Source organism: Patagioenas fasciata, chromosome 5 (assembly GCF_037038585.1).
Source record: "Patagioenas fasciata isolate bPatFas1 chromosome 5, bPatFas1.hap1, whole genome shotgun sequence".
Lineage (NCBI taxonomy): Eukaryota > Metazoa > Chordata > Aves > Columbiformes > Columbidae > Patagioenas > Patagioenas fasciata.
Genome location: NC_092524.1, coordinates 54,316,888 through 54,336,968, shown reverse-complemented (window position 1 = coordinate 54,336,968; position 20,081 = coordinate 54,316,888). Strand labels below are relative to the sequence as shown.

At 37.9% G+C, this 20,081-nt stretch overlaps 1 protein-coding gene across 2 annotated transcripts; it reads right to left on the bottom strand.

Annotated features, from left to right (window-relative positions):
* Nucleotides 1–1,267: 1,267 nt before the first annotated feature.
* On the bottom strand, nucleotides 1,268–19,362 carry GOLGA5 (golgin A5). Of its 2 annotated transcripts, none has more exons than XM_065840122.2 (13): nucleotides 19,255–19,362; nucleotides 17,584–18,199; nucleotides 14,605–14,826; nucleotides 13,374–13,593; nucleotides 12,685–12,808; nucleotides 11,672–11,875; nucleotides 10,332–10,502; nucleotides 9,566–9,694; nucleotides 7,505–7,603; nucleotides 6,765–6,990; nucleotides 5,524–5,629; nucleotides 4,153–4,216; nucleotides 1,268–2,577 (listed from the first exon to the last, which is right to left on the bottom strand). In XM_065840122.2, exons 2-13 carry the CDS (start codon nucleotides 18,146–18,148, stop codon nucleotides 2,497–2,499), a joined length of 2,211 nt encoding a protein of 736 aa, XP_065696194.1. In that variant the 5' UTR covers nucleotides 18,149–18,199; nucleotides 19,255–19,362; the 3' UTR covers nucleotides 1,268–2,496. The 2 variants fall into 2 exon arrangements, with proteins under 2 accessions (XP_065696194.1, XP_065696195.1); XM_065840123.2 differs by having other exon boundaries at nucleotides 19,150–19,299.
* Nucleotides 19,363–20,081: the final 719 nt, after the last annotated feature.

The window sequence follows — 20,081 nt, the reverse complement described above, 5'->3', positions numbered from 1 at the left end:
TCTTGTTGGCTCCAAAGCCATCTGTTCAGTAAGGCAACCTCCTGACACCATTAGGAGCTGCTTGTCGAAATGGTGTCCTTATGTCACCTTTGCCCCATAGCTGTGGCACACTTCACAAATCTGTACGGATGACATTGGAGCCCAGCACTGCTGATGGGAGCCAGGAGGTTTATCCTCGCCTTAACTCCAAATCGGACGTTTATGTTCAGGTAGACTCCATCACACGGTCTTGTGTGTTCTTGCACTGCAGCATGTGCAGCTTATTTAAAAGAATTATGGGGGCAAAACTCCAGAGTGTTTAAAAAAAACCTTTCAGGAGTAGGTTTTATTTAATTTCTTGTATAGTTCTGAAACAGCTTAACACTTCTATGATTTAAAGAGAGATTTAAAGGTGTTTAAATAAACTGCCATATAGCCTTTAGTGGCACAGTGTCATTTACTTCCTCATCCCGTGTTCTCCACACTGCACAGCCCTTCGGCAAGGAATTTCCACTATCAGCTGCCTACTCCCAGATTTTTCACTGGGTGAAAACACACTGATTCACAGCTTAGTTGTTGACCTTTTGGAAACCAGAATATAATCAGGTACTGAAACAGCTGACCCCTTCTTTCACAGGTATTTTTTAAAAAAGAAAAAATAATAGATAGCAAAGACACAAGTGTGTTATACATAGTTTCAGGGACAAGGAATAAAACTAGAAACAGCTTAGGAACACACACAGAGGCCAAACACACAAGGCTGATGCTCCCCCAGTGCCCTGCACTAGACATTATTCTGAACTGGAAGGCATGACAAGGGCCAACACCACATAAGCCCAGACTGATACCAGAATACAAGAGTCTAGTACAAAGGCAGAAGTCAGCAGGAATCTTTCAGTGCTTACCCATGTACAATTTCTATTATAAAATCTGGAGAAAGAGAAAAAAAAACAAAACAAAACAAAACAAAAAAACAAACGCACAGGGAGAAAGGAAGCAAAAACCAATGTCCAATGTGCAGTTGTCATGATGTCAGCAACACTGTAACGGGTTGATACCACTCAGAATATTCTCCTTCAATTGTCACAGTACACTGGAGTATCCAAAGATTCAGCGGTTTGGAGGTTTTAAATGAAAAAAATATACACATACAGAAGATTGTACAAACAACCTTACTCGATCTCCTGCTATAGCTATCAGCTCTCCCGAAGGCTCAAAAGTGGATGTAATACCAGAATCAAAAAATTATGCAAAGTACAGCCAATGTGACAGAGTGTAGGGACACAGCTTCAAGTAGATGCTCTTTTATTACTTAGTTCATCAAAACACTTCAGTTTTCTCCGCAAGATCTGCACCAGAGCAGCAATACAGGCAGTTACCTACTGTAACATTTCCATCAGAGTTCACACGACAGACTTTGTGCACAGGACTAATGCTTAGTGTGCTCAAGTGACACAAAAATGGAACCGTAACCTAAGCGCTTGGTGTCATCTTGTCGTTCCTCCACTCTGAGCACCAAGCAAGAAAATGACCTTGAATTATTGTGTACAGATAACTCATAATTACAGAACTATTACAGTAGGTTTGGTATTATGTGGTATACAATAAATACTTGATGAGATTTATTTATTAGTATATTTGGTATTTAGACATGACAATTTTTTTATATTTTCATAGATTTTGTGTAGAAATAGTTTTAATTAAGTACCTAAAGCTTTAGAAAATATTCAATGAAGCTTAAGATCTGCTTAAGACATGTAGTAATGACAGAGGCATAAGAAAATGCAGTTAAGATATATAAAGTCCAAGTGCAAAAAGAAACACCAGTATTTCTAAAGAGTTTGAACCGTCTTTCTCGAAGCCATCTCACTCTTTCCCTAGTAAAGCTAAAACACCAGCCCATAAATAGGCAGCCCCACTATAGAACTGGTAGGGAAGATACATCTAGTGCACTAGAAGTAAAAAGCACAGAAAGCATAATATTTTATTCTTATACTTATTTACAATAAGATATTGCACCAATCCATTATCCTTTTTTTCAGTTTAACATTATTATTTACAAAGTTAAAAACAGAAGTGCAAAAGCAGACTGAAAGAAACCAGAAAGGATAAAGTTTATTTAAATTGCTAAGTACAGTTTATTACCTGACCACAGCCCACATCCAGTATGATCTAAAATAACTTGTACCATATATATCTGTAACTTCAGAAATTCTTGCATTTCTCTGTAGGTGCAAGCCTTATCTTTTACTCTAACCACCAGAAAGTCTATGTAAAATGTAAAGGCTAACCACAGCTTAACTTAATAGCTTTATTCTCCAGGAAAATGATGCTCTCTTAGGTAAATCGAAAAAGCTACGCAGTATTATACATGTATTTGAAAAGTAGTGATAAATCAGGCATGATGGTTTTCATTCTTCCTAAACACCATGAGAAAAGGTTTGCTGATACTTCAGGACTTATCAAAGACACAGCCAGCCCAAATCACTTCAGCACAGCATATGGTCCTGTCTCAGTCTATCGGCCACTGGGACTGTCATGATGCATCTCTGGAGTGTAGGTAAGTAGAACAATCATGACCCAGAGATGAAGCAATGCCTGGGAAAAGAAAGAAAAGAATTAACTTACTAGCACTGAGAATCATTGTTTACAGCAGCAGTAAATATGGGAGATTTCAATGAGAGCTAATAAAACGTTGTTTGGTAAAAATATTTTTATTAAATGTTTTTCCTATTATTCAGATATTCCTAAAGAAAATAATTCTTATCTGCATAATGAAATGCTCAGTCAGATTCTGAAGAAGCCATTTGCAGAAAGCTAAAGACTTCACACAAACAGCAAAACGAAAGCAGCTTGGTTTTCTCCAGATTTGTCCTCTGGCTTTTCTTTTCCTCCATGTCCCAGCCAGCACATTATGTGATCTGCCTCGAGTGACTGGGATACCACCACTGCGGTGCCAACTGGCTGATACCAGACTGTCCACAACAGCAGAGTTCTGCTTTTCTCCTACCACCAGCACTGATTTGAGGCATTTTTATGAACTCTTTAGGAATGTTAATTCTCATTCAAATTTGTCTGAAACTATCCGATTACTACAGAAGTTGCTGGGGGTGCAACAAGGGAGATAACTGACAGAATACATAAACCACATTTTCTTAAACACCAAAAACTACAAAAAAAAAAAAAAAAAAAAAAATCATAGTCAAGGTTTGAGTTGAAAAAGGGTAACTGTCACTGACTGCCCAATATAGAGCTCCCATGCAATCATCATTGAATTTCACTTCAGATAGCATCTTAGGTGGTAGAAGTCTTCGGTGTTTTGGCATAAAGCATTTTAGTCATACACTGATAAGTTTAAGTCACGAACAGGAAGAAAGAGAGAGATTAGGAATTAAACAGCCCTGTTCCTTCCAGTACCTAATAGGCTGGAAGAAGCAACTGCAGGGGGAAATTGTCATTTCTTCTATTCATGCCTGTCTGTCTGCTTTATACACTGCAATAGGGACAGCTGGCCTCGGAAACTCTGTTCAGAAGCAGCATTATGCCTTCTCAAGCAACCTTTTTTTAATTTCAAAGACTCAAAGGTTCAACTAGTGGAGTATTTTCAAGCAGGGGAGACTGCACAACTACCTCACCACAGGCCGCTTAAACTGACAGAAATCTGCCCTCCAGTGGAAAACAGAGGAATTTTTATTAATTGCAAGTCAGAATTTAATCTGGTACAGATGAGCAACTTCACTATTTAAGTCTAGCATGAAAACTTTTCCAGCTACTAGTCACTGAACAAAAATTGAAGTGCCCAATATCAAAAAAGCTGTAACAGAAGTCATTTTTCTAAATGCAGTGCACACAGGTGTCGAGGGTAAACCTTGGTAACAGGTCACTATTGCTCTGCATGCTAGTACTAAAATTCTACATTCTTTTCAATGGTAGTTACATAAATGTCTTTAAGGCTGCTATATTGAGAATTCCTGGGTAAAAGTGAAAACTGCCAAACATGACTCCAAAATGCCTTTATGTAAGTACTATTTAGTCTTCTCTACAAAAAAACACATTAAGTTGTTATTTATATAGCCTTTTGAACATCAAACATCTTGCCATTTAAGATGCATTATACAAACTGGCTATAGAAATCTTGCATTCAACTTCTTTCTTTAAAGAAAGCTTACTCACCATGTAAATGATGACAAAGACTCTAGCTATGGGATACCGCCTTAGAAAGATTCCCAGCCGAATGCTACACAAGAGGAAAACAAAGCGTACAAGTTAGCATTCAGCAATAAATTCCAGCTCCTCTCATTCTCATCACCACAAACTCATAAACATCAGCTGATGTTACATACACGGCTCTGCTTCTGAAGCAGATTTTACTTCATGTATTCAAGACATTAAGTGGAGTGAGAAAATTCAGAATTCAGACCATAAAAATATATTCTCCTATTTTTTTCTGTTACATGCTAAGCTGAGAGTTTGTGAAAAAGAATTATAACTCAAGAGTTATATGGGTATTTTAAAACTCACAAATATACTATCTGTCAAATTTTGTTATGTGAGGAGTCATCGTGAATCTTTCAAAAAGACTTAACCAACTAAAACCTTGGATTCCTTTGAAAAAACTGATAGTTCACTACCATTTTTAGATTGGATGAAAAAGACATGGGTTTTCCAAGTTTACTGCTACAGTGCCTCAAAACAAACTGCATTAGATGTGTGCTCAGTAACGTCAGTTAAAAACCCCCGTGGGCGTACTGAAGCAAGTATCATACTGCCAAATGAAGTCTAGTATTAAAATATCACATATAATAGGTCCCAATAATGGAAATCTGGATATTCTTCACAATGAAATTCCAGCACCATGGAAGCGCCAAGGACTTTCTATCAAGGTATCTTGCTTTCAAAGTGTTACCTCATTTTGTTTTCTATTGTTATTTGATTCAAGTTTCAGAGAAGACCTTTGTTGTGAATATCAGCAATTAACCTAACTGCTCAGAAAAGGGATCAAAGCAAGTTTTTTGCTGGATTCAGAATAATTTTTCTCTACTAATTCCTCAAAAAAAAAAAAAAAAAATTCTTCAAGGAAAACAGTTGCACTGGGTCAAACCCAGAATCTTGTCTTCCTCACAATGCCTAAACAGGAGTAAAAAAATACCTATGATACTCCCTGAGCACACTGGATATTCTTCCACTAAAACACTCCTCACAGCATTTCTCATAGACACAGTCAACACCTCTGAAAGTGAAAAAGGTGGAATATGGTAGTGAAAATATTAGGTTTTTTTGTTGGTAGTTTAGTGACTCTCTTGTATGAAAATCTTAAAGACCATAGTTTAAATAATTGACTACAATTTGCAAGAGCCCAAGGATATCCTAGGAAAGCACAAGTGAAATAGGACAATATTTAGTAATTTGTACCATAGCTAATATTAGCTTCATTATTTTCTACTTTTATCATCATAAAAGTAATTCAAAACAGAAGGTATGTCACTTGAAAACCAAGAAGGGATGCCAGCAATTACAAAGCGTATTGCCTCAGGACACCCTTACCTGAATTGATCTATACTACTGGCAGCTTTGCGAACCCTCCCGTACATTCCTGCCACATTACTATCCATGTCACTGAACAGGACAGGAACGGTACGCATACGAGCTCCTATTTGAAGGGTAAAAAAAAGTAAAAAAATCTCAGTCTAAAAGCAGCCAAGTTGTCAAGCAAAACAAATTGATAGTGTATAACAGATATACAAAGTAACATAAAAATAGTGATTAATCTGATTCGTTAGTGCAATTTTGCTGGGGGAAGAGGAATGCGTTTTGAGGGGAGGATTCTTGATAAAGTTACAATTAAGTTAAATGTTTCTTCAACTTACTATATTTTTAATATTTTAGTTCACTAGATGGACATCAACATACACTTCTATAATGTAATAATAATTCCATTATTAAGTGTATAAAATGATGGGTTTGATACTGTCACAGTTTTTCCATTTGCTTTTATTTCTCATACAGTAAAACTTTGATAGCATTTCTGATACTAACTTGCATATTCTGAAAATCTCTATTCTACTTACATTTTTACTATGTATCACATTTAAAAAAACAGATTCTCAGATAACATTACCTTTGTGCAACAAAACTTTGGCTTATTGCAGTTACTTAAAAACAAGCCAAAAGGAAATATATTTCAAAATTACCAGTTCTCCTGCCTTATGTCCTTAAAAATCTTTCAGAAGCAGAGAAACAAAGTCTGGATTGTCATTTTACGCCTGTCAGAAACTGTTCATCACTTTAAAAGTTACTTGCCATACATACAAAATTACAAACTGACTTTGAAAAGTAACATCTCAAAACCATGGATCAACTGCTGAGGTTCTCCTAGAGATACAGGATGTTCGCTACACAGTACAGACAAACCAACCCCAGTGGAACCACCATATTTTAAAGTTGCTTTTCAAGATAAACAGAAAAAACAAAGAGGAAATTGAAATTCTGATCAACTCTCAAAAGGAATTATCCCACTCTCGCTCACCTCCCAAATTCTGACATTGAGTTGAAACCCCTAAAGACAGATTTAGCACCTGCAATGGGCTTTGTAAATAGGATTGTTCCAAAAATGCCATTGTATTGAGAATTAAAGATGAAATTGACTTTGTTAAGTTCACTTAAAGTCATTTATACACAAAAAGGAGCTTCTACTTAATTATTTTTTTTATGATACTGGCTGCTGCTAACAAGGTCCCTGGCATAAGCTACATATACAGTTTTAAGTTTTATATTTCCTTATTTACCTTCAGCACTGTCAATTCCTGCCATATTAATGGCAGGCCCATTAGAACTAGTGCCTTGGAAAGCCTTCAGCTGTTGTTCAAGTCGTTCCAGTTGATAGACAAGTGAGTTTTTCTCTGTGCTCAGGCTCTCTAACATGGTTTGCTTCTGAATTAGTGTTTCTGTCAGCTGATGAAGGCGATTTTCTAATTCTGTTTGACTACTACTACTCAGAGCCTTGTTTGTGAGCTAAAAGACAAAACAAAGAAAAAAAAAATCAGAACAAGTTCCAAGTCTGATCAACTGACATATTACCAGAGTCTAAACAAGAGAATCCTCCAAGAATTGGGTTACCCCACCACAGAACTTTTATGGGATAATACTACCAAAATGATCACCAATAAGCACAATAAAGGAGAAACTGAATTTTGACAGTTGCTAAAATAAGATTTTACATGACACAAGGAACTTTATGTAAAAATGTATTCCTGTATTTTCTACCTCTAATCATATGAACAGTTCTGTATAATCATAAGCCTGATCACAACAATCAATACTGCTATACATTTCAGAGCTGAGTTTACATGGTAGGCATGACAACAGCAAAATAATCCAGTCTGGCTTTCATACTTGCAACTTCACCAAACAAGTCAGTATGTAAAAAGTTTTCAAGCGAGAAAGGAAAAACTCAGTACAAATGGGAAGAATCTGATGCCATTCTACAGGAAAACCTGAATGAAAATGGTGAATATACACACGGTACCTGATTTCTGAGCTTCTGGATTTCTTCCTCTCTGTCTTTTATTCTGCTTTGCAAAGTATTCTTTGTTCGATACAATTCTTCCTCAGTATAACGGAGTTCCTGTAAAATTTATCACAATCACAAATAAAAGATTTTATACATATATACTTTTTGAGAGACATTCTCTTATCTGGAGTTTCACAGCAGAACAAAAGGCAACATGTTGCAATCAAATATAAACTGAAATTTAATCTTAATTAAGTGTCTGGCTAGGATGGGGAAAAATATAGATGAGTTGAGTGTGAAGACACAACCTACAAGACTTACCAAATTCTTCCACGGAGACTAAATGTAAATATAAATATACACATAAATATAAACATAAATATAAATATAAACATAAATATAAATATAGATATAAATCCAGACTGGTTTACTAGGAGTCACACAATTTCCTTGGAATCATGACTGATCTTCCTTATACTCTGACCATTTATTATTTCGCTATCTTGAAAGTATGTCAAGAATGTAACTTTAACATCTAGGAAAACTTTTTTGGGGAATCCGTGTTCCAAGACACCATTTTTTAAAAGTGTTTAAAACCTTTGGCATATCTATCTATAATTCTGTATGCCATAGGTCTTCCTTTAAAGTTTAACATAAATTAATGTAATATGTGAAATGAGAAGGAACATTAGTAAGGGACAACTTCCTGAACAGCAAATCTAACCATAAATCTTGTTACTGCCATGATTTAATGGCTATGTTAACTCTGACTTAAAAGACCTGACATGCTTATTTTTTAAATTAAGACAGTCTACAAATCACTGTATCACTTCAGTTGCTACAGAAAACAGATGACCCTGTTCTCCCTTCAAACTACCAGATACACAAGAAATAACAGCTCTACTTATTTTCCATCTTCAATCTCAGAAACCTTATGGCAATAGTTACAGGAATTCCCAGATAGAACAGACCACAATTGTATTGAGTATCAATGCACACAATTACTTTAAAAGCACATGGAAATGCCTATCATCAAAAGGAATACTTCATTATCTGTAATAACTGATAAAGCTTTTTCATCTTTTTTTCAGATTCACCTCACTTTTTCTACATGTTGTATTGACTTAAAATTTACCTCTCAGAAGGGCAGAAGTAACAAAATACAATCTACCATCTGCTTTGATATAATAAACATCAACTATTCATCAAAAGCAGACCACGACTTCTGCCTTTTAATTAGTTCAAGCTGCTAGCTTCTCATTAAAATGTAATTTCTGAAAGGACAGATAATCCTACAAGATAAATTGTTCCTAGCAGATACAGCGTACTCTCCTGCATTCCTCCTTAGTAATTCTCTTACATGAGCTTTTTCTTGTATTATTAGGGAGTAAAATGTTTGTCTAATTTCTACTGAATAATAAGCTTGTCCACATAAAACACAGGTTTGCCTTTTCCCCCACCTCTTTTTAGCACAGAACTGCTTAAATCAAGGGGGAGTTTGTGTAAATAGATGACACAATCTGACAAAATTAATTAATACCATTTTATCAGCAGTTTTTATTACACAGGAATTTGGAAGTAACAAATTTTAGACTCAAAACTCAGTAACAAGTGGATTAAAAAATATATTAATTAGTACTACAACAACATTGTTTTATGAGAAAAATATTATGCAGCAATTGAGTACAGGAAGTTCAAGAGCAACCACTTTTAGTATTTACATATATTGCAAATGTTACTATATCCCTACTGTTTGATTCTTCCCCTGCTGCATAAAATTTAAGATCATGATCAAGTCTGTGCACTCCCTAGGGTCATGTTTATTCTTTTATACATCAGCAAGATCTCTGTTTATCGGGAGTATCCAGAGGGTCCTTTCTATTGCTTAGTACCAGTTGCATTTTCTTTGGCCTAGTAACATTCATTAAGCTTTTGGGGATTTCTTTGGAGTACCAGGAAAAAAAAAAAAATAACCCAAATACCGTACAAGCTACTCTCTTAATTAAGCCAAATGCTTTACCAATGACACCACACGAGACTTAAAATAAGAGCAATCAGCTTTCAAGAATTCCCTACCTGTTTTTGCCGTTCTAGTTCAGCTTCTGCCTCTTGCTTGGCCATTTTATGTGCTGCTATTTGCTCTTGCAGGTCCTGCAGCTGCTCTCTCATTGACTCAGCTTCACTTACCTGCTGAGTCTCCATATCCTGAAATGAACAGAAATGTTACCATTTCACTAACATTCAAACAATACTGCAATTTGTCACAAGTAACAGCAAAAAACACCCAAGTTGTTATATGAAATTTTGCTTCAAAGGAAAAAAAAAGGTGAGGGTATACTGAATAATAAATTTCAGCAGATATAGTAATAAAATAAATGTATTTTGTGAACATGAGAAGCCTCCACTTATTCCCTTCTATTGTCTATAGGCTAAAACTATAAAGTAGGTTTGCGTGCAACTGATGGGTTGAGCCAATTATGTCAGACGACTCAGATTACAGTTGCTTAAAGGATTAGTAGACCTTGCAGAAAAGGATATAGGTGATCTCTAGAAAAATCCCCATGCTTGTTTGGAAAGAAATGCTTCCCTCAAAAAGAGCACACAGTGGTGAGGGAACACAGAAGTGCTGTCTGTAATATTCCTCCCACTATGAGCTGAAGTGCTGAGAGAGAACACTGAAATAAATTAGGTATCAATAAACACTTGTCTCACCTGGAGCAACAGCTGGCTTTTATTAATACCAGGTCAAATAAACTCTAGAAGCAAGAGCCCTAGAGTATACAAGAAAACAGCCTGTTGTGCATGGTTAACTACAAACACACATGTATGTAATCACAGTTACCTGCAGCTCCGTTCTCATCTGCTGTATTTGCCCCATTAGCTTTTGTATTTCTTCTCTCTGAGTGTCTCGCTCATGTCTCAGTTCTTCTAGTTCCATTGTGTTTGCAGTACTGCTATCCAGGCCTTCAAAACCGGAGCCTTCTTTTAAGCTGTTTATCAACTTTTCTTTAGACTGAAATAATAAATCAATATATTATCACAGTATTTAACAAGTGCTCAACTAGAATATGCCAAAATGACCTTGCTCTAAAATTCAAACGTAGACATACAGTAAAAGAATCGCTTTATCTGTTCTTTTAGCCAGTTAATAATGACCCTACACACTTTAGAGTGAAAACGCTTCCCTATGCATAATTGTTCTGACTTTCTGTATACCATGAGACTGGTTTTACTGAAAGCCTGTGGTATCTAAGGAAGAATACAGCTTTTCTCTTTAGAAGTGCCTGGAATGTTAACCATATCATGGATAAAAAATTTGGCTTCCCAGCTACCAGAAGAGAGAAGACAGACACTAACAGACACTAAAGACAAAGCTAACTCCCCTTCTTTCAGTCCATCCTTTCCCCTGCTAATAAAGCCAAACATGAACCAAATACAGCAGTAGCTCCTCTGGGAAAGAAGATGAACAGTAAGCTGAACACAGACTTCAAACTCCTGCTTCTCATATTTATCAAGGTGATTTAAATCCTGTCCTTGGATATCATACTACATTAATTACTCTAACCAGAGACCTTTATCTTCAACATTTTGCTAGCTTTTACAAACTAAGACCCAAATTGCCCACATTTGGATTTGGTACCTTTGACAACTATAGAAGCATCTAACTCTGCACAAAATACCTAATTTTGCCATTGTTTATCATATAATACTGATCACATGCAACTTTTCTGAATATACAAAAATACTGTCTTTGATTTATACTAAGTATCCACTAGGCTGTGCTTCAGCCTCAAGCAGAATGGAGCAACCTCCTTGACCCAAGAATACTGGGTGGGGAACAAACTGTAGCTCACATCTATTTTTCTGTCTGCCTCCGACTGGACTCCTGGATGTGGAACACGCTCACAGATGTTGCACAATAAGTTCAGTCATTCACTTAGATTTTTAAGTTCAGGACCCAAACTTTCATTTCATTTAACTCAATATGTAAACTTATATTTTTAGGGACAAAATACAGGCTGGCAGCTGTGCTGTGTAAGTATCATTATAGATATACCCCAAAATACATTATAGGACACAAGAAAAAACCCCACAGATTATTCAAAGCATAACACCTTAGAAAAAAAGTTTAAAAAAGTTCAGTGTACAAACCAAACTAGATTTCTTTACACAAGTGCTTACTTGCAGTATGCGAGTAGCTTTCTGTTTGTAGTCTGTCAGTTCCTGTTTTGCAGATTCTAGGTGGCTTTTAGTTACTTTGACTTGCTGCTGAAGCTCATCAGCTCGCCTCTTTTCATCTATACACTTTCTTTCTGCTACAGTTATGCCTTCTGCCAAGTTCTGACGTTCTGCTTCCATTTTACTTAGACGAGCTGCAAATTCATTCTATTAGCAATAAAGAAACAATACTTTGTGTTTAAACACAGTCTCAACATTAACCTAGAAAAGAAAAAAAAAAGCTTAAAAGCAACTACACATGAAACAACACCTCATAACTACCACCTTCAACTTAAAGGGTACCTGAGTGCTATGTGGAAAAAAATCCTGCTTGCTTAAGCAAGTGCTAAATAATATCAGTAAAAACATGCATTTCTTTCCCTCATCAGAAATACATCTTCCTATTATTTACATTTACTTGGTAAACAAAAAGCAAGCTTTCCCCTCAAAGAAATTTTCTCAAATGTAGTCTGCCATATTTTGATGTAGTCAAAAACCAAAAAAATAATGATTATTATTTCAGAGAAGCTATTACACATAACAAGGGTCAAGCTAAGTGTGGAAAGCAGCCTCTAGCAATGATGTACTCACATCTTTACCATAGGAGTGATCATCCAGCTTAATATTCTTAAGATTACATCTTAAAACTGTAAAAATTTGTTGTGTAACAACGTATCATGGCAAATTGAACTGATTACTGACTTAGTTTTAAAACATGTATTAAGATTAAAGTTGGCACAAAAAAAAAAAATTGGCAGCATTAATCCACAAAAGCTATTAACTGCAAAGCTTTTAAAATAATACGTAAGTAGTAAACTAGCATCATCCTGATACTTAGTGCAGTAGACAGCACATCCTTCCAAGCACCTAGTACTCAGAACAGGAACTGAGTCCAGGCAAAGACAGAGCAGTTGGAACCTCACAAATCTGACCTCAAAAGCAGAGCTAGAAACTCTTCCTTACTCTTCACATCTAACCTGCATTTGTCTGTAACTTTCTTGCTCTCGCTTGAGTGCGGAGTCTGCATCACGCAGCCTCTCTTGAAGAGTTTGAAGCGCTTGATTTTGCAAACTGCTCCCTTCACTGTGGTCTTGTATTATCCTGAAAGAATTATATACATATAAATTAAAAAAAAAAAAAAATCTAGTGCAATTTTCGGGTAGAAATATGAGTACCTGGTTTTCAGACTGGCCTTGAAAATTTACCAATAACTGAATATGGCTGGCTACAGATGTGATGTCTGGAGTCAGTGACTCATGCAGCCCCTCTCTGACCTATATTCTGCAGTATTGCAGATCCATATCCCAGTGCTGAGGTAAGTCAGAAAAGTCTTCATATTTGTGGATAAGCAAATGTATTTGTCGAGACAGAAACATTTTTCCTGAGACTGTCAGCTTCACATCTCTGACACAAACATACATAGTTTAAACAAAATGGATTTCAATAATCAGGTGGTGTTTGCCTCTATTCAATACTGATTTGCCATGCTCCCCCTGTCAGCTACACTATAACAGGCTCAGAGCAACCTTCAATCCTCATATTTCAAATCCTGATACAATCCCCCTTCCCACCAGTTTGTTCGTTTTTAAAGAAGCCGAACCATCTACCTTGAATTTTCAAGCCTGCTACTATCTGCAAAGTTATGAAGTAGGAAATTATCAAGTACCGTGACTTTTCACTCTGCAGTGCTTCCAAAGCTTCTGTCCGAGCACTTAGGAGCTGATCAGCTTCCTGCAGCCGTACTTTCAGCACAGCCAGCTGTGAATCCTTGGCACCAACAGCTTCTGTCAGATCATCAACTCGAGCTTGAAGTTCTCTAACCACCCTGTCACTCTTGGAATGGTCAACATTCCACTTCTCAATCCTTTCCCGGGATTTGTTCAGTTCTACAAAACAAAAAGTTTATTTGAGGCTTATAAAAGCAGGTATTGCAAGGTCTTGTAAATGATCAGGACACACACATCACATTTCTTAAATAAATTAAATACAATCAAGTTGAGGCAATACTGAAACCTTATGAGCTACCAAGAAATAAAAATAAAATTTTGCAGGTGATGTCAAAACAGGCATTTCATTCTGTGTCACATTGCAGATGACAAATTTTACCCCACCCCCTGCAATGGCCTACTGTTGAATACCCTGTCTGAGAGTGCCTTTGGAAACCTCTACATAGAGCATCTAGTTCAACTCAACATCACAACAAGCTCAACCTAAAAACAGTAGAAAAATACACCGGCGTTGAAAAAATGCCTGAATATTTACAAAGGCTTCTGTTTTTAACCAAACATCACATATGAAACTTCAATGGAAATGAAAATTCTCTGGCTCATACAGTTACACTGAAAAAAACATGGTCCCTCAGTTTTATGCCTATCAGCAGATTACTCAATGTTTTCTCATTTAGAGTGTTTAATTTACATCCACGTTTTTTTATATTTGTCATTTCACTTGGCTTTGAAAAAGCCAGTGAAGTCATACAAAAATATTGAATTTATATATTTACTGACAAGTAAAAATATAAAGCAGTCAAATTTTGAAGTATTTAAAGGAATTTACTCAATTAAAACAAGTATTTTGCAATAGCTGTTAAAACACAGGAAACATATTTTTGTACCCATCGTATTTGCCAACACAGTTTTAATTAGATGTAAGATGAACAAACTTGACCACATCATTTTAATCAACATCTGTGTTATCTTTGTAGTTGAACAAGACTTTTACTTTCTCCCAGCTCATTATTCTGAAAACAAGAATAATTTTGTTTGGCAAGTCACATATGCAAATTTAACTAGAAAGATTTTATTATAAATACAAAACACTAACGCTGAAATAGCATTGTTTTCTAGTTCACTAACATTTTAGTAAAACATTACAGTGCAGTTTCCAAACCACAGTACCTTCTTGTGTTTCTTTGGATCTCTGAACTAATGAAGCCATTTCTTGATTTAAAGATTGAACTTCATTTCGTAGCAGCTGATTCTCCAGGCGAAGATTGGACAGCTCATGGGATTTCAAATCATCATTAGCTGAAAGACCAGGATTAGGTACTGCACTGACTGATGAATCCTTCATGCCATCCCCTTGCGCTCCCAGTCCAGAATCTGAACTGTCTGGAGTTTCTGTACAGAGAGATGCAAGTTAGAACTAATGTATGTATTTGTAAGTTGCCTTAATATAAACAGCAATTCCATGTTCTGCATCAGTGGTTAAAGGTTAAATGCATGATATAAAAATTAAAAAAAAAAAAAAAAATCAAAATAGCCTATATTGAAATGGAATATGGAGCTGCTTCTCCCAAGGGACTTGCTCAAAATATGACATTACACAGTATACATGCATCATGCAGCATTTGTGTTAATCCTGCAAGACAAGATATGGAAGTTTTAAAATTTGACATTGATGTCAGATTTAGATTTCAAAACACTAATACTTTTTCTTGACTACGCTGACCAGAGATGTCTTCAGAAGCTGAGAGAATAACGGAAGAGAATAAATATTCATAGCAACTAACTAGGAGAATTTTTAGTAATAGTTTATTACAGTTTTCCATTAAGATTTTGAGGATATAAATGTTATTTTTAAAAAATCTGTTCAGGTGGCTATACTTCGTCATTTTGATATCAAACCTAAATATGTATCTTAGCCACACAGCCACATATTTTAGTTATCTTAAAGTTAAAAAAAAAAAAAATTAAGAATAATTTCAGTCAAAACATAATTTTACTGATATTTCTGCATTAATAATTCTCTCAAGAAAGTTTTTTCAAAAGCATTTTTACTATGAGAAATCAAGCTGCAGTGATTTGAAGCAGAAGCATGATCTGTCCTTTCTCTCACAAAAAAATACAAGGTAAATAAACTCTGGCAAACTTGTAAAAACTTTGTGCCAATACAAGCTGTAATTCTCTAGATTACGGAAACCAATACACAGATTGTTGATGTTGTTGTCACATTTTAGAATCTCAGTGAGAAGAGTAAGGGAACTCCTGGCAGTAACCTGAACAACAATCGCTTGCAGGGAAGGAGGAGCCATCACCCAACAGGATGGGGAAACATCATGCGCAAACACAGTGTCCTGGATCAAGCAGTGAAATTGATACATCCACTGTTAACAGTCTTGATTCCAATGTGCAGATAACACTGCTGCCAAGCTTCTGATAAAACAACACAGCACACAATAAGCAAACAAGCAGGTGATCAAAAAATATTGCTTCTGAATTTAGCATGTCCCAGATGAGTAACTGCTGAAAATCCAGGGGGACAAACTGCAACTAACTCCAAGCAGTTTAATTGTCAATGTTATTTACTTCACCTGGTCATCACCAACCAATCTGCTCCACCTTCCTTTTTACCACTGCAACAGCTCCAACCACCCAAGGCCCAGGGAACTGGGGCAGACTAATAATTCCGAACACCACCACACTGACAAGTAGCAGCACTGATATCAATATCTCTTCCACATTTTCTCAACACCTTTTCCTACTTCAACAGTTCTAAGAAGTGATGTTTCCTTCCATTTGATTAATTTACACAATTTTCCAATTATCAGTTTGTCCACATGCCTTTATCTGTAAAACTCAAAAGACTAATGAAGCTAACGAAGCAGGAAATTATCCAGTTATAGCACATATTAGATTATATTGATGGCCATGTACAAAGTTTAACTTTAAGTGGTTTTGTCTATAGCTAATGTACCATAAGCTACTTCAATAGATGCTATACAGAACATTTAAATGACACAGATACAATGAACTTTGAAACCAGCATGCTCAAACTCTATGTTGTAATTGTGTGTTTCATCATTTGGCAGCTTCACAATGCAAACTTCACTCAAAAATCCTCAGAAAAAAACAAGATAACACTATGCAAAAGAAATAAGTTCTTTAAGCATCAACCATCAAGGCCATATAGGTAGGCCTAACATATTTGAGTTATTATTATTATTAAACCTTATTGAAAAATTACAGACCCAGAGATAAAAACATTTACATTGTTGGAAATTAGCCCTTTTTATGTCTAAAATTTTTCAGCATACTTAATGTAGGAAGTAAAAAGCTGGCATTTACTATGCTTTACTCACTTAAAGTACTGAACAAATAATAAAGTATTCTAACTACATTATTAATATATATAACCATTTGCTTCAATTTTATGGAATAAACAACAGCAAAGCAGCACAGCAACAGCAAGGACTGGACACTTCTCAGCCACGTTCTCCTTGACACTGACTTGCAAATAGCCCCAACTTTTGACCATCTGGCCTGGAGACTCTTGCAGGCCTCTGGATTTAGACATCAGTAACAAACTACTTCTGGCAAATCTGAAGGCTTTGTCTATGTAGCTCTCTCATGCTCGTAACTCTACAACAGCCTATCCATGTCCAGCTCCCCACTCTGCAGGACAAGCAAGTTTGAGAGCTTACCCCTCTCCCACAATGGAACAGAGAAAACCTCACATCACCTCACACAGTGCATTGAACAACAGCCAACACCACCTACCAGCTGGTCAAAGTCACTCACTTGCCTACACAGCAACAAGAGGTAACAGCTCCTGATAGACCAAACAAATGCAGCAGCTCTAGTGCTTCTACATAGGGATGTACGGGGGCTTATGAAGGTGAGGTCAAGGTAAGCAGTAGCAATGAGGGAGATTGAGAACACAAAACATTTAGGTATTAATTATGCAGCTTGTGCAATTAGCATGGTGTCTAAGATTATCCCAGTGATGAAAAAATGTTAAGCACCCTGTTCTACTTCACACGTTTGACATATGACTACCACTAAATGTTTCATGAAGTGACAGTAAATCCATTACCTAGCCTTACCCTAGACATACTTGGGTTTTAAATATCTTTAGGTTCAATACTATTTAACTACCATTGCCTTGGCTCCTGATGGCACTATCTTCAGTAGTTTTTGCACTCTGTGTACTGGTAGACACAGAACTAATGCTTGAAGTCCGAGAGTGATTTTGAAGAGCAGTTGCCTTGCTCTTCTCTTTTTTGGAGTCCATCCTTCCATTAGGCTCTTTCTCTGAACTGTTGAGAAAATCAAACAGCAAGTCATCATCAGGTTCCGACTTTTTTCTTCTCACAAAATGTGAGGAAGCTCTGGGTGTGGAAGCAGTTTCTACAGAAGGAACTTCTGAAGATGTCCTACGTGCTGGTTTAATATTCGCTGTTCCTGCTAGGATTGTGGCCTTTTGATGTTTAATATTATCAGCTGCTGAGGAGATGTAGGCTGCTTTGGATGACGTCTGATATTTCAGTTCTCCAGTATGCTGGTGCAATTCAGAATATTCATTGACAGAGTCCAAATTCTTCTTATTATCATAAACTGCACTGCTTGCTGTGTCTTTTTTGCTCAGAGCCGATGCAGCGCCTTGATCAACTCTGTTGAGTAGATCTTCTGCCTTTCCAGCAAGATCAGCAAGCCAAGACATGATGGATGTCTGTCGATAAACTCTACAAAATTAAAATTTCAGGAACATATGCTGCAAAAGACATAGAATGATTACAAATCAGACTGATGTTGATAAGGCAAGATGTATGGGTTACCTAAACAACTGTTGTGTTAAGCTACTAGTGCTGTAATTATTTTAATATTTTTTCGCCTACTTTCTTGGTATTTAATTGTTTTAGTAACCGGTGGAAATAAATCAAACCAGTTTCTCAGGAAGAGATAAAAACAAGGCTGAGCAATCAGGCCATCATCTCTGCTTCTGGCATCAGCACCTGCTACTAAGTGTCCAGTCTGCTAGCCAATCTGAGAGAATAATAAAAAATAAAGTCATCTTACACCTGACAAAACCAAACTCAGTTGGAGGAGGAATCATAGAACATCCTGAGTTGGAAGGGACCCACAAGGATCATTGAGTCCAACTCCTGTCCCTGCATATGACAACCCCATAATTCATACCATGTGTCTGAGGGTGTTGTCCAGCCTCTTCTCAAATACTGTCAGGTTTGGGGCTGTGACACCTCCCTGGGGAGCCTGTTCCAGGGCTCCACCACCCTCTGGGTGAAGAACCTTTTCCTGATGTCCAACCTAAACCTCTCCCGGCACATCTTCCCGCCATTCCCTCGGGTTCTGTCATTGGTCGCTAAAGAGAAGAGTTCTGTGCCTGCCCCTTCTCCTCCCCTTGTGAGGAAGCTGTAGCCGCAATGAGGTCTCCTCAAAAAGCAGACAGATACTTATTACAGGAACAGATAACAACTATGCCTAAGATGTTTGGCCTGCAGATTCATAATCCGTATCAGACAGAGGAACTTCCCACACAGCAAACTTGGCAGACTGCTGCCCCTCCTGTGACACCAGCACAGGGGACCGGTGCGGGCCTTCACCTGCGCTCCCCTCCCCCCTCACCACAGCCACCCGTCCCGGTTCCACCCCCACCCGGCGGCCCTCAGGAGCGGCAGAGGCTTCAGCACAACCCGACCTCACCTCCTCCCAGCGCGGGAGCCCCTCCCAGCCCGAGAGGAATCGTGAGGCGGGTTAAAGGGACGAGGGAGCCGAGCAACAACAGTCCCTACGAGGCCCCAGACCCACCTCGGCTGTGCAGCCCCATCTTCCGGCAGACGTGGCCGACATCCGGGACGCGGCGCGCATGCGCAAGAGGCTGCGGGTGTTGCGTGAGGTGGCACTGGGCGTCAGCCCCGCCTCCCGTCCCGGTGGGAGGGGCGGTGCTGAGACTGAAGAGGGCGGGGCTGAGGCTGGAAGAGGCGGGGCGCTTCTGAGGGAAGCGGTCGGTAAACCCCTTTCAAGGGTTGGCGGTCCCCACGTCCCTGCACTTCTGACTTGCGGTGGCAGGAGGAGCTCCAGCCCCGCAGAGAGACAGGTCTTCGCCTGCTCCAGGGGCGGGAAGCTCTTCTTGTTGCTTCTTCTCCAGGTCGGGATATCAGACAATCGTACAGACCTAGTGGAAAAAAAATGAAACACAGAATCACAGAATGTCAGGGCTTGGAAGGGACCTCGAAAGATCACCCAGTCCAATCCCCCTGCCAGAGCAGGAACACCTAGATAAGGTTACACAGGAATGTGTCCAGGCAGGTTTTTAATGTCTCCAGAGAAGAAGACTCCACAACCCCCCTGGGCAGCCTGCTCCAGTGCTCTGTCACCCTCACTGAGAAGAAGTTTCTTCTCATATTTAAGAAGAACCTCCTGTGTTCCAGTTTGTATACATTACCCCTTGTCCTGTCACTGGTTGTCAGTGAGAAGAGCCTGGCTCCATCCTCCTGACACTCACCCTTTATATATTTGTAAACATTAATAAGGTCACCCCTCAGTCTCCTCCAAACTAAAGAGCCCCAGCTCCCTCAGCCTTTCCTCATAAGGGAGATGCTCCACTCCCTTCATCATCTCTGTTGCCCTGCACT

What these genes read in the sequence shown, in the direction of transcription:
- GOLGA5 (XM_065840122.2), bottom strand. Translation starts at nt 18,148, where the DNA reads ATGTCTTGGCTTGCTGATCTTGCTGGAAAGGCAGAAGATCTACTCAAC. An exon ending in CATCAGGAGCCAAGGCAATG is followed by an intron (nt 14,827 to 17,583) that starts GTAGTTAAATAG and finishes CTCTCTGTACAG; the next exon opens with AAACTCCAGACAGTTCAGAT. An exon ending in AGATGAGAACGGAGCTGCAG is followed by an intron (nt 9,695 to 10,331) that starts GTAACTGTGATT and finishes TGTTCATTTCAG; the next exon opens with GATATGGAGACTCAGCAGGT.